The 14,789-nt window shown below is 44.7% G+C and overlaps 1 protein-coding gene across 1 annotated transcript in view; it reads right to left on the reverse strand.

Annotated features, from left to right (window-relative positions):
* Nucleotides 1-14,789, reverse strand: part of LOC106573237 (sodium-dependent dopamine transporter) — a 79,713-nt gene that overhangs the window by 2,610 nt on the left and 62,314 nt on the right. Inside the window, exons 5-13 of the mRNA XM_082975980.1 lie at nt 12,774-12,912; nt 11,815-11,949; nt 8,707-8,810; nt 7,211-7,335; nt 6,166-6,278; nt 5,738-5,866; nt 5,415-5,514; nt 834-934; nt 446-613 (exon numbers count right to left, since the gene is read on the reverse strand). Coding sequence (XP_082832106.1) covers nt 446-613; nt 834-934; nt 5,415-5,514; nt 5,738-5,866; nt 6,166-6,278; nt 7,211-7,335; nt 8,707-8,810; nt 11,815-11,949; nt 12,774-12,912 — 1,114 coding nt within the window. The remainder of the gene's footprint in view (nt 1-445; nt 614-833; nt 935-5,414; nt 5,515-5,737; nt 5,867-6,165; nt 6,279-7,210; nt 7,336-8,706; nt 8,811-11,814; nt 11,950-12,773; nt 12,913-14,789) is intronic.

A 14,789-nucleotide genomic window follows, 5' to 3' on the forward strand; every position in this document is an offset into this window, starting at 1 on the left:
CCATTCCTTTACTAGATCGTGTGTATTAGGTTTTGATGTGGAATTGTTAGATATTACCTGTTAGATACTGCTGCACTGTCGGACTAGAAGCACAAGCATTTCACTACACTCACAATAACATCTGCTAACCATGTGTATGTGACCAATACAATTTGATTTGATATAAATCAGACTTATATAAACCAGACTTATATAAACCAGACTTATATAAACCAGACTTACATCACATAACTTTCCAGGTAAGGTTCACATCTTGTAGATTGCTCTGTTATGGCTCTATTAAAAATCAGACTTATATAAACCAGACTTATATAAACCAGACTTACATCACAGAACTTCCCAGGTAAGGTGCACATCTGGCAGATGGCTCTGTTATGGCTCTGTTAAACATCAGACTTATATAAACCAGACTTATATAAACCAGACTTATATGAAGCAGACTTACATCACAGAACTTCCCAGGTAAGGTGCACATCTTGTAGATGGCATAGAGAGGCACCATGGTCATGGAGGATATAGCCAAACACCAGCCAATCATGTTGGCCCATATGGGAAACGTGTACGTCCCGTAGTTAGGAGGGTTAAAGGTCGCGAAGCTCACCACCACCATGAACTGGAGAAACAGAGGGTTTGGGGTTAGGACACTTCCTGTTTCAAGTCATAAGGACATTTATGGACTAGCCTCTACTGAAGCTAGCAAACTGTAGTTAGTGCCTAGACCTTGGTGTGCATGAGTGAGAGCTGCATGGACTATTCAACTGGTTCCATTGCACCAGGTAAACTAAAGGTATTTGACATGTTTGACCCAGGTGTTTCTCTCTTTATGAACTCACCAGGAGGAAGCATGGGCTGACAAACTTCCAGCACAGTCTCCAGTACAGGCCTGGTCTCTGTCCGATCATCTCCTCAATGTCATCACTGAAGCGATCCACTCCTGAAGGGAATAGTTCAAACCATAGCAGTTAAAAACGTGTGACGGTTCGTCATTAAAACCAGGGTTGGGGTCAATTCAAATTTCAATTCAATTTGAAAGCTGTCAATTCAGGAAGTATATAGTTTAAAAAAAGACCATCTATTTTCAATGACTTCTCAATAGACTTAAAAGTAAAAGCTATTTATTTCAAACGTATTTTTTTCCATTTTTGAAGTTTAAAATCAAATCACTTCCTGAATTGACTACCTTTTCATTCGAATTGAACCTTTACCCTGATCAAAACCCTTGAGTAGTCATTCACAGAGCAAAGAGAGGGAAAGGGGAAGTTTATACCACAGCAGACAGGAAGCCTTGAGGATGAACAATAGTTGTCAACAATGTTGCGTTACTTTGTGTTCTCTCGTTTTGAGGAAACGACAGTACATTTGAAATACAAGGATATTAACATTCTGGGTAGCGTGTTTAATACCACCAGCATCAAGTCCCTTTCCTCGTCTAGGTTACTCCTCACTCAACCTTCTCTCTTTGTTCCTTGCCTGGGAGGCACTTCTCAAAGCCCAGGCACAATCCCAATGTGACTGCAGCCTATGGAGAGCAGGCAGCTGTTCCTGTGGAGGGGCACAGGGGGCCACAGCCACCTGTCAGTAGAGATGGAGCCAGGGAAAAGGCCCGGAGAAGCCTGGGGCTAAAGTAGTCCGCCCTCTCAGGCTGAGGCCACCATGGCAGGGCAGCAAGCTGACCACACTGACCCCAGAGCCACAAGGCTGGTTAGACATACACAAACACACGCACGAATGCACACATGTACGCACACACCACACACACACACACACACCACACACACACACACACACACACACACACACACACACACACACACACACACACACACACACACACACACACACACACACACACACACACACACACATCCCTTCCCCGCCCCACACACACAACATATAACGCAACATTTGTTGTGACAAAACCATCAGTGAAGTTGAAAATGTGATGGAAATTTGTTTGTTCAGTACATGGGAATCGAACAGCAAAAGCCTTTTATCTGCAACAAGTCAGAAATCAAATCAAATCACATGTTATTGGTCTCATACACATGGTTAGCAGGTGTTAATGCGAGTGTAGCTAAATGCTTTTGCTTCTAATTCCGACCGTGCAGTAATATCTAACAAGTCATCTAACAATTTCACAACAACTACCTTATACACACAAGTGTAACGGAATGATTAAGAATATGTACATATAAATATATGGATGAGCGATGGCCGAACAGCATAGGCAAGATGCAGTAGATGGTAAAGAGTACAGTTTATACATGTAAGATGAGTAATGTAGGGTATGTAAACATTATATAAAGTGGCATTGTTTAAAGTGGCTAGTGATACATTTATTACATCCAATTTTTTATTATTAAAGTGGCTAGTGATACATTAATTACACCCAATTTTTAATGATTAAAGTGGCTAGAGATTAGTCAGTATGTTGGCAGCTGTCACTCTATCTTCGAACTCCCGATCATAAATAAACCAAGGAGCAGCGTGCATGGAATTCCACATCTTTTAATGAAAATGAAACTCACCAAAACAACAAACAGGAGAAAAACCGAGAACGTGACGTTCTGGGGCTGCTCAAAGGCAGCTACACAAAAACAAGATCCCACAACTAAAGGTGGAAAAAGGGCTGCCTAAGTATGGTTCCTAATCAGAGACAATGATAAACACATAGAAATACAAAATCTAGAATGCCCACCCAAATCACACCCTGACCTAACCAAAATAGAGAAAATAAACGGCAATCTAAGGTCAGGGCGTGACAGCAGCAGCCACCAATGCACTTGCTAATAAACTCGCTCACCAGCGTATACATCAATGTTATTGTCCGATGCTATCCGGAACATATCCCAGTCCACGTGATCGAAGCAATCTTGAAGCGTGGAATCAGATTGGTCAGATCAGCGTTGAACAGACCTGAGCGCAGGCGTTTCCTGTTTTACTTTCTGTCTATAGGCTGGGAGCAACAAAATGGAGCCGTGGTCAGATTTTCCGAAAGGAGGGCGGGACAGGGCTTTGTATGCATCGCGGAAATTAGAGAGGTAATGATCCAGGGTGTTGCCAGCCGGGTAGCGCATTCAATATGCTGATACAATTTAGGGAGCCGAGGAAACAATTTAGGGAGTCGAGGTGTCTGTTTGAGGGAGATATACATGGCTGTGATTATAATCGAAGAGAATTCTCTTGGTAGATAATGCGGTCGGCATTTGATTGTGAGGAATTCTAAGTCAGGTGAACAGAAGGACTTGAGTTCCTGTATGTTGTTATGATCACACCACGTCTCGTTAATCATAAGGCATACACCCCCGCCCTTCTTCTTACCAGAGAGATGTTTGTTTCTGTTGGTGCGATGCGTGAAGAAACCGGTTGGCTGTACTGACTCTGATAACGTATCCCGAGTGAGCCATGTTTCCGTGAAACAGAGAATGTTACAATCTCTGATGTCTCTCTAGAAGGCAACCCTTGCTCGAATTTCATCTACCTTGTTGTCAAGAGACTGGACATTGGCGAGTAGTATACTCGGGAGCGGTGGGCGATGTGTCCGTCTACGGAGCCTGACCAGAAGACCGCTCCATCTTCCCCTTCTGCGGCGCCGTTGTTTTGGGTCGCCTTCTGGGATCCGATCCATTGTCCTGGGTGGTGGACCAAACAGAGGATCCGCTTCGGGAAAGTCGTATTCCTGGTCGTAATGTTGGTGAGTTGACGTTGCTCTTATATCCAATAGTTCCTCCCGGCTGTATGTAATAAAACCTAAGATTTCCTGGGGTAACAGTGTAAGAAATAATACGTAAAAAAACGAAATACTGCATAGTTTCCTAAGAACGCGAAGCGAGGCGGCCATCTCTGTCGGCGCCAAACAAGTCAATTTGATGTAAACACATCTCTGGTGGGAAAATTAGCATATTGTTTTATGCGTATTATGCCGATTTTAGAATATTCGCATGAAAATCTGGCGTCAATTGGATGGAATTATCTTATAAGTGACTTTGTTGGGCTCCACAATCAATTTGAGATACTTTCAGATGATTTGAAAATGATGCTCGGGAAACGCTATTATCGGTATCCATGACTTGAATGGGATTTGTGACACAAATGCTAAAATGTTAGCATTTGGAAACAGTGTCAGGGAAATAAAACCAAAGTATGGATTGCTGTCATACCTTGTCCATAGACAATCTCTTTTATAGAGATTAGGAAACTAATGTGTAATTTTCTGACATCCAAGTATCATCAGAACCACAATAGACCAACAAAAAGTCAATCTTTACACCACAGACTGGGATGTTGACCTCAGATATTCAATATCAATACACTATTATTTGGCTCTAATATGTCTCTGTCCACTCCAAACACCTAAACACTAAATAGTAATATGGACCATACACTCTGAGTGGCAGATACACACCAGAGACAGGCTTTTTACGTCCCGGTCCTCTGACAGCTAATGAGATGGTGTTGCATGGCGGCACAGCAGAGGAATATCCAGACTGATATCCCATCAGACCCTATCACTGGCCTAATAGGGCATCAGCTTGGCTGGCCATGAAGAGCTAAGAGTCTCCCCTCCTCACCTCTTCCTCCCTCCCTCCTCCTCCCTCCTCACTCCCCCCACTCCCTACTCACCCATCCTCACTCCTCTTCTTCTGTAAAACAAGACAGGAGTCCCCTTCCCCCCATCCCATCCCATCTCCTCCTTAACCCTCTTCTTCTGTAGAATTAGATAGTAGTCCTCCCATCCCATCTCCTCCTTAACCCTCTTCTTCTGTAGAATTAGATAGTAGTCCTCCATCCCATCTCCTCCTTAACCCTCTTCTTCTGTAGAATTAGATAGTAGTCCTCCCATCCCATCTCCTCCTTAACCCTCTTCTTCTGTAGAATTAGATAGTAGTCCTCCCATCCCATCTCCTCCTTAACCCTCTTCTTCTGTAGAATTAGATAGTAGTCCTCCCATCCCATCTCCTCCTTAACCCTCTTCTTCTGTAGAATTAGATAGTAGTCCTCCATCCCATCTCCTCCTTAACCCTCTTCTTCTGTAGAATTAGATAGTAGTCCTCCCATCCCATCTCCTCCTTAACCCTCTTCTTCTGTAGAATTAGATAGTAGTCCTCCCATCCCATCTCCTCCTTAACCCTCTTCTTCTGTAGAATTAGATAGTAGTCCTCCATCCCATCTCCTCCTTAACCCTCTTCTTCTGTAGAATCAGGAAGGAGTCCCTTCTCCTCCCGCTACGCATCCTCCTACTCCCTACACCTCCCCGTATAACTAGGCAGGAGCACCCCTTCCTGTCACTTTCCTCGTTCCGCTCCTTCCCCCTCCTCCTGCTCCTCCCCTCTTCCTCTCCTCTCCTCTCCTCTCCTCTCCTCTTCCTCTCCCATCCTCCCCCCACCTCCTCTCCCCTCCTCCCCCCTCCTCACCGTAGAACCAGGCGATGCCGATGGCCTCAATAAGCACTCCAAAGAGAATGGATGTCCCAGCAGCAAAATGGTCCAGCAGAGTGAACACGTAGATACCACCCTGGAGAGGAGAGAGAAGAGAAGAGAGGAGAGGAGAGGAGAGGAGAGGAGAGGAGAGGAGAGGAGAGGAGAGGAGAGGAGAGGAGAGGAGAGGAGAGGAGAGGAGAGGAGAGGAGAGGAGAGGAGAGGTTCCATTTGATGTCTCATATTAGCCATGTGTCATTCATGCAAATTCCTTAGATGCTTGAGAAATAACTTTACACACACCTTTTTCGTCCACTTACATTAGTGACACAGAACAGTGAGATGAGGAAGGTGGACACAACGATGAAGAGGGTGAAGAGTTCCCGGTGTTTGTGGAGAAACTTGAACTCATCCATCAATCCTGTGATCACTGACTCCATCCCTCCCATCTAAAGACCAGAAACAGAACACAGAACACAGAGCACAGAGCACAGAACATAGAACATAGAACACAGAATCAGAGACCATAGAACATAGAACACCGTAATTTAGCTGAACTTGGTCCTTGCACTTCACCTATAGCAGGACTAGCCAGTCCTGATTCTGCTGGGTCGGACTAAAAGCCTGCACACCTGTTATCTCCCCAGGAGTAGGGTTTGTCACTGCTATCCTGTAGCATGTTGGCACCTCAGAAACTGGAGGTTCATCAGTTCATAGTTTGTTCTATAATGGTGAGCGGTGTACTCACAGCACTGTCGATGCCCAGAGTCAACAACATGATGAAGAAGATAACTGCCCACACTGATGATCCTGGTAATGTTGCAATGGCCTCTGGGTAGATGATGAACACCAGACCAGGACCTGTATGGGACACAACAACACAGATGAATGATTTAGTTATCTAGTGTTAATCAAACAGCTAGATCACATTGACATGACTTTTGTTTAATCATTTGTTTAATCAACAGCGGTGACAATGTCGACCACATGATTGATTTGTGCTGATAAACACATATAGATTTCCAATCAGCCCTGACACCAAGCCCAGAGCAGCTAAACATTTTGATGTAGATAAACAACATTTAATATTGCATGTCAGAAAGACAAGTGGACATGACATCAATTTAGAGATCCCACACACAAATAATGACTGGCTGAAAAATCTATTGGAAATGTCAATACATCTAACTATTTTTTTTATAAAGAACAAAACAATAATTTCAGGTCTCCATCATTATCTGAGAAAAGTGTCCAGAGCATTAAGACTACTGACCGTCTGTGGTCACCTTGTCCAGAGCATTAAGACTACTGACAGTCTGTGGTCACCTTGTCCAGAGCATTAAGACTACTGACCGTCTGTGGTCACCTTGTCCAGAGCATTAAGACTACTGACCGTCTGTGGTCACCTTGTCCAGAGCATTAAGACTACTGACTGTCTGTGGCCACCTTGTCCAGAGCATTAAGACTACTGACCGTCGGTGGCCACCTTGTCCAGAGCATTAAGACTACTGACCGTCTGTGGTCACCTTGTCCAGAGCATTAAGACTACTGACCGTCGGTGGCCACCTTGTCCAGAGCATTAAGACTACTGACTGTCTGTGGCCACCTTGTCCAGAGCATTAAGACTACTGACCGTCGGTGGCCACCTTGTCCAGAGCATTAAGACTACTGACCGTCTGTGGTCACCTTGTCCAGAGCATTAAGACTACTGACCGTCTGTGGTCACCTTGTCCAGAGCATTAAGACTACTGACCGTCTGTGGTCACCTTGTCCAGAGCATTAAGACTACTGACCGTCGGTAGCCACCTTGTCCAGTGGCACGCTGTGTTTATGGGACATGTAACCCAGGAAGGAGAAGATGACGAAGCCAGAGAAGAAGCTGGTGAGGGAGTTGATGGAACTGGTGATTATGGCATCTCTGGAAGAGAGAGTGTAGATAACAAGAACATATTCACATACCTGGTAGATCCAGAACAGACTGGTGTTAAAGACATGGCCAGTAGGTAATACTGTCCTCTATAGAACAGACTGGTGTTAAAGACATGGCCAGTAGGTATTACTGTCCTCTATAGAACAGACTGGTGTTAAAGACATGGCCAGTAGGTATTACTGTCCTCTATAGAACAGACTGGTGTTAAAGACATGGCCAGTAGGTAATACTGTCCTCTATAGAACAGACTGGTGTTAAAGACATGGCCAGTAGGTATTACTGTCCTCTATAGAACAGACTGGTGTTAAAGACATGGCCAGTAGGTAATACTGTCCTCTATAGAACAGACTGGTGTTAAAGACATGGCCAGTAGGTAATACTGTCCTCTATAGAACAGACTGGTGTTAAAGACATGGCCAGTAGGTAATACTGTCCTCTATAGAACAGACTGGTGTTAAAGACATGGCCAGTAGGTATTACTGTCCTCTATAGAACAGACTGGTGTTAAAGACATGGCCAGTAGGTAATACTGTCCTCTATAGAACAGACTGGTGTTAAAGACATGGCCAGTAGGTAATACTGTCCTCTATAGAACAGACTGGTGTTAAAGACATGGCCAGTAGGTAATACTGTCCTCTATAGAACAGACTGGTGTTAAAGACATGGCCAGTAGGTAATACTGTCCTCTATAGAACAGACTGGTGTTAAAGACATGGCCAGTAGGTATTACTGTCCTCTATAGAACAGACTGGTGTTAAAGACATGGCCAGTAGGTAATACTGTCCTCTATAGAACAGACTGGTGTTAAAGACATGGCCAGTAGGTAATACTGTCCTCTATAGAACAGACTGGTGTTAAAGACATGGCCAGTAGGTATTACTGTCCTCTATAGAACAGACTGGTGTTAAAGACATGGCCAGTAGGTAATACTGTCCTCTATAGAACAGACTGGTGTTAAAGACATGGCCAGTAGGTATTACTGTCCTCTATAGAACAGACTGGTGTTAAAGACATGGCCAGTAGGTAATACTGTCCTCTATAGAACAGACTGGTGTTAAAGACATGGCCAGTAGGTAATACTGTCCTCTATAGAACAGACTGGTGTTAAAGACATGGCCAGTAGGTAAGGGGCTTCAAAGGTATTGTAATTCACCAGCTCAGCAGCAGTTTGTCCCCTCTGTCATCCTCTCTATTAGAGACTATCAACACTGAGGCAGCATACCAAATATCACCCTATTCCCTACATAGTGCACTACTTTCAACCAGAGCCCTATGGGTCCTAGTCTAAAGTAGTGCACTATATAGTGAATAGGGTGCTATTTGGGACACGGCCTGGTTTGTTCTGGGCTTCTAGCTTACCTATAGCAGTTGTTGCTGAATTTGTTATAGCTGGAGAACGCTATTAGCACTCCAAACCCGACTCCCAAAGAGAAGCAGATCTGAGTGGCAGCGTCTATCCAGACCTACACAACAAACGGCCGGGGGACAGAGGACAAAAGACACGGGGAGAAAAAGGCTGTTATCAGAGATAATTGCAGGAAACTCGTTCAACAGAAAGATGAAAGACACTTGTGAATACGGGGTAATTTAGCAAATTGTTGCTGCATGCATGTGTCTAATCTAATTCTCAAATTGCTGCTTTGAGTCCTTAGCGGTCGTGCGTTGCTAGTGGAGGGGGGGGGGGAAACAGCTGGAGATTCTTACAGCGCCCCTATTAAGGCAAATGATTCATATATACATTTCATCAGTCGGGATTTCATGGATACTGAAATATTAAATTGTTTATAATGAACCTTATATTTTCCTGCACTGAAAGAATACTTGTGGCTTTAAAATACAGCAATAAACATCAGCATAACTCTCTCTCTCTCTCACACACACACACGCGCACACACACACACACACACACACACACACACACACACACACACACACACACACACACACACACACACACATATACGATATATATATATACTGTATATATATGCAGGTAGCCTAGTGGTTAGAGCGTTGGGCCAGTAACCAAAAGATTGCTCGAACGAATCTCCAAGCTGTCATTCTGTCCCTGAACAAGGCAGTTAACCCACTGTTCCCCTGAACAAGGCAGTTAACCCACTGTTCCCCTGAACAAGGCAGTTAACCCACTGTTCCCCTGAACAAGGCAGTTAACCCACTGTTCCCCTGAGCAAGGCAGTTAACCCACTGTTCCCCTGAACAAGGCAGTTAACCCACTGTTCCCCTGAACAAGGCAGTTAACCCACTGTTCCCCTGAACAAGGCAGTTAACCCACTGTTCCCCTGAATAAGGCAGTTAACCCACTGTTCCCCCGAACAAGGCAGTTAACCCACTGTTCCCCCGAACAAGGCAGTTAACCCACTGTTCCCCTGAACAAGGCAGTTAACCCACTGTTCCCCTGAACAAGGCAGTTAACCCACTGTTCCCCTGAATAGGGCAGTTAACCCACTGTTCCCCCGAACAAGGCAGTTAACCCACTGTTCCCCTGAACAAGGCAGTTAACCCACTGTTCCCCTGAACAAGGCAGTTAACCCACTGTTCCCCGGGCGCTGTGGATGTTGATTAAGGCAGCCAGCGCTGTAAGGACTGGACCAGCGCTGTCTGTGAGAGACAAGGACTGGACCAGCACTGTAATACTAGTGTGTCTGTGAGAGACAAGGACTGGACCAGCGCTGTAATACTAGTGTGTCTGTGAGAGACAAGGACTGGACCAGCGCTGTCTGTGAGAGACAAGGACTGGACCAGCGCTGTAATACTAGTGTGTCTGTGAGAGACAAGGACTGGACCAGCACTGTAATACTAGTGTGTCTGTGAGAGACAAGGACTGGACCAGCGCTGTAATACTAGTGTGTCTGTGAGAGACAAGGACTGGACCAGCGCTGTCTGTGAGAGACAAGGACTGGACCAGCGCTGTAATACTAGTGTGTCTGTGAGAGACAAGGACTGGACCAGCGCTGTAATACTAGTGTGTCTGTGAGAGACAAGGACTGGACCAGCGCTGTAAGGACTGGACCAGCGCTGTCTGTGAGAGACAAGGACTGGACCAGCGCTGTAATACTAGTGTGTCTGTGAGAGACAAGGACTGGACCAGCACTGTAATACTAGTGTGTCTGTGAGAGACAAGGACTGGACCAGCGCTGTAATACTAGTGTGTCTGTGAGAGACAAGGACTGGACCAGCGCTGTAATACTAGTGTGTCTGTGAGAGACAAGGACTGGACCAGCGCTGTAATACTAGTGTGTCTGTGAGAGACAAGGACTGGACCAGCGCTGTAATACTAGTGTGTCTGTGAGAGACAAGGACTGGACCAGCACTGTAATACTAGTGTGTCTGTGAGAGACAAGGACTGGACCAGCGCTGTAATACTAGTGTGTCTGTGAGAGACAAGGACTGGACCAGCGCTGTAATACTAGTGTGTCTGTGAGAGACAAGGACTGGACCAGCGCTGTAATACTAGTGTGTCTGTGAGAGACAAGGACTGGACCAGCACTGTAATACTAGTGTGTCTGTGAGAGACAAGGACTGGACCAGCACTGTAATACTAGTGTGTCTGTGAGAGACAAGGACTGGACCAGCGCTGTCTGTGAGAGACAAGGACTGGACCAGCGCTGTAATACTAGTGTGTCTGTGAGAGACAAGGACTGGACCAGCGCTGTAATACTAGTGTGTCTGTGAGAGACAAGGACTGGACCAGCGCTGTAATACTAGTGTGTCTGTGAGAGACAAGGACTGGACCAGCGCTGTAATACTAGTGTGTCTGTGAGAGACAAGGACTGGACCAGCGCTGTAATACTAGTGTGTCTGTGAGAGACAAGGACTGGACCAGCGCTGTAATACTAGTGTGTCTGTGAGAGACAAGGACTGGACCAGCGCTGTAATACTAGTGTGTCTGTGAGAGACAAGGACTGGACCAGCGCTGTAATACTAGTGTGTCTGTGAGAGACAAGGACTGGACCAGCGCTGTAATACTAGTGTGTCTGTGAGAGACAAGGACTGGACCAGCGCTGTAATACTAGTGTGTCTGTGAGAGACAAGGACTGGACCAGCGCTGTAATACTAGTGTGTCTGTGAAAATCAATAAGGAAACAGACTTTTATCACCTCTGAATACTTCCCTTTGATCTCCCTATTGTCCTCTCTCTCTCGTTTTTCTCTCTCTCTTTCTCTCCTCTCTTTCTCTCTCTCTCTCTCTCTCTCTCTCTCTCTCTCTCTGTCTCTGTCTCCCAATCTTTCTCTCTCTCTCTCTCTCTCTCTCTCTCTCTCTCTCTCTCTCTCTCTCTCTCTCTCTCTCTCTCTCTCTCTTTCTCTCTCTCTCTCTCTCTGTCTCTCTCTCTCTCTCTCTCTCTCTGTCTCTCATTCTCTGTCTCTCAGTCTCCCAATCTTTCTCTTTCTCTCACTCCTTCCTGTCCCCCCTATCTCTCTGTCTCTCCCCCCTCTCCCCCAGTCTTACCTGAGGCTCACAGAGTCGTAGGAAGTCGACGCTGAGGTAGGCCTTAATGCCATCCATGGCTCCAGGGAGGGTGACACCACGCAGCAGCAGGACAGTCAGGACCACGTAGGGCATGGTGGCTGTGATCCACACCACCTGCACAGGAACACATGGACTCAACAACCTGGCCCACTCTGTTCTATACACATGGACTCAACAACCTGGCCCATCTCTGTTCTGTTCTATACACATGGACTCAACAACCTGGCCCATCTCTGTTCTGTTCTATACACATGGACTCAACAACCTGGCCCATCTCTGTTCTGTTCTATACACATGGACTCAACAACCTGGCCCATCTCTGTTCTGTTCTATACACATGGACTCAACAACCTGGCCCACTCTGTTCTGTTCTATACACATGGACTCATAACCTGGCCCATCTCTGTTCTGTTCTACACACATGGACTCAACAACCTGGCCCATCTCTGTTCTGTTCTATACACATGGACTCAACAACCTGGCCCACTCTGTTCTGTTCTATACACATGGACTCATAACCTGGCCCATCTCTGTTCTGTTCTACACACATGGACTCAACAACCTGGCCCACTCTATTATGTTCTAGGCCAGGACTTAATACCCTGCTCATAAAGCTACAGGTAGTGGCCCTGTTCTGGTGTTCTGTTCTGCTCACTGGGCCAGGCCAGAGCTTTAATATCCAGAACGAGTGGACATTTTATGACAAACGAACCACATTTGAGACAGATGTACATTTATGTACCCTGAAACATTTACATATGGAGCCATCACAGATTTGGATGCTGAGGACCGTGGCAGCCATCTTACAAAATGTCAGTCAACAGTGACACAATTTCACTATTTTTAGATAAAAGTACTACATTTCAGCAAAGAGATATATTTATGTACACTTAAAATAGGTTGATATGGAGCCACTACAGATTCAGAGGGCCACCTACCTTCCCTGAGGTCTTGACCCCCTTCCAGAGGCTGAAGTACAGAACCACGATGACCACAGCTAGACAGGATGTCAGCTGCCAACGAGGCAGTCCCAGGTCAGCTATACCCTCACTGTCCTGTAGGTGGAGCACCCCACGCCTGGAACATAACAGTTATAACAGGTTATAACAATTAATCAACTAACAGCTAGGTAACTAACAGACCCAGGTCAGCTATACCCTCACTGTCCTGTAGGTGGAGCACCCCACGCCTGGAACATAACAGTTATAACAGGTTATAACAACTAATCAACTAACAGCTAGGTAACTAACAGACCCAGGTCAGCTATACCCTCACTGTCCTGTAGGTGGAGCACCCCACGCCTGGAACATAACAGTTATAACAGGTTATAACAATTAATCAACTAACAGCTAGGTAACTAACAGACCCAGGTCAGCTATACCCTCACTGTCCTGTAGGTGGGGCACCCCACGCCTGGAACATAACAGTTATAACAGGTTATAACAACTAATCAACTAACAGCTAGGTAACTAACAGACCCAGGTCAGCTATACCCTCACTGTCCTGTAGGTGGAGCACCCCACGCATGGAACATAACAGTTATAACAGGTTATAACAACTAATCAAGTAACAGCTAGGTAACTAACAGACCCAGGTCAACTATACCCTCACTGTCCTGTAGGTGGAGCACCCCACACCTGGAACATAACAGTTATAACAGGTTATAACAATTAATAAACTAACAGCTAGGTAACTAACAGACCCAGGTCAGCTATACCCTCACTGTCTTGTAGGTGGAGCACCCCACGCCTGGAACATAACAGTTATAACAGGTTATAACAACTAACAACCTACAACTAAAAACACAGCACACTGTTACCAATGACTAACCACAACAACTAACTAACAACCTATAACTAACAACACATCATACTAAGTGGAGAAATACTGCAGTAACTATCAACTAAGAATGAAGAGAAGAGAAGAAGTAGAAGAAGAGGTAGAAGTAGAAGAAGTAGAATAATAGGAAAAGGAGAAGAAGTAGAAGAAGTAGAAGTAGTAGAAGTAGAAGAAGTAGTAGAAGTAGAAGAAGAAGAAGAAGTAGTAGAAGTAGAAGAAGAAGTAGTAGTAGTAGAAGAAGAAGAAGAAGTAGTAGTAGAAGAAGAAGTAGTAGAAGTAGTAGAAGTAGTAGAAGAAGAAGAAGAAGTAGTAGAAGAAGAAGAAGAAGTAGTAGAAGTAGTAGTAGAAGAAGAAGAAGAAGTAGTAGAAGTAGAAGAAGTAGTAGAAGTAGAACAAGAAGAAGAAGTAGAAGAAGTAGAAGAAGAAGAAGTAGTAGTAGAAGAAGAAGAAGAAGAAGTAGTAGAAGTAGAAGAAGTAGTAGAAGTAGAACAAGAAGAAGAAGTAGAAGAAGTAGAAGAAGAAGAAGAAGTAGTAGTAGTAGTAGAAGAAGAAGAAGAAGTAGTAGAAGTAGAAGAAGTAGTAGAAGTAGAAGAAGAAGAAGTAGTAGTAGTAGAAGAAGAAGAAGAAGAAGTAGTAGTAGAAGTAGAAGAAGAAGAAGAAGAAGTAGTAGAAGAAGAAGAAGAAGTAGTAGCAGTAGAAGAAGAAGAAGAAGAAGTAGTAGAAGTAGAAGAAGAAGAAGAAGAAGTAGTAGAAGTAGAAGAAGAAGAAGAAGAAGTAGTAGAAGTAGTAGAAGAAGAAGAAGAAGTAGTAGAAGTAGAAGAAGAAGAAGAAGTAGTAGTAGAAGAAGAAGAAGAAGAAGTAGTAGAAGTAGAAGAAGAAGTAGTAGTAGTAGAAGAAGAAGAAGAAGAAGTAGTAGAAGTAGAAGAAGAAGTAGTAGTAGTAGAAGAAGAAGAAGAAGAAGAAGTAGTAGAAGTAGAAGAAGAAGTAGTAGAAGTAGTAGAAGAAGAAGAAGAAGTAGTAGAAGTAGAAGAAGAAGTAGTAGTAGAAGAAGAAGAAGAAGAAGTAGTAGAAGTAGAAGAAGAAGTAGTAGTAGTAGAAGAAGAAGAAGAAGAAGT

This window comes from Salmo salar, chromosome 05 (assembly GCF_965601325.2).
Source record: "Salmo salar chromosome 05, fSalSal1, whole genome shotgun sequence".
NCBI lineage: Eukaryota > Metazoa > Chordata > Actinopteri > Salmoniformes > Salmonidae > Salmo > Salmo salar.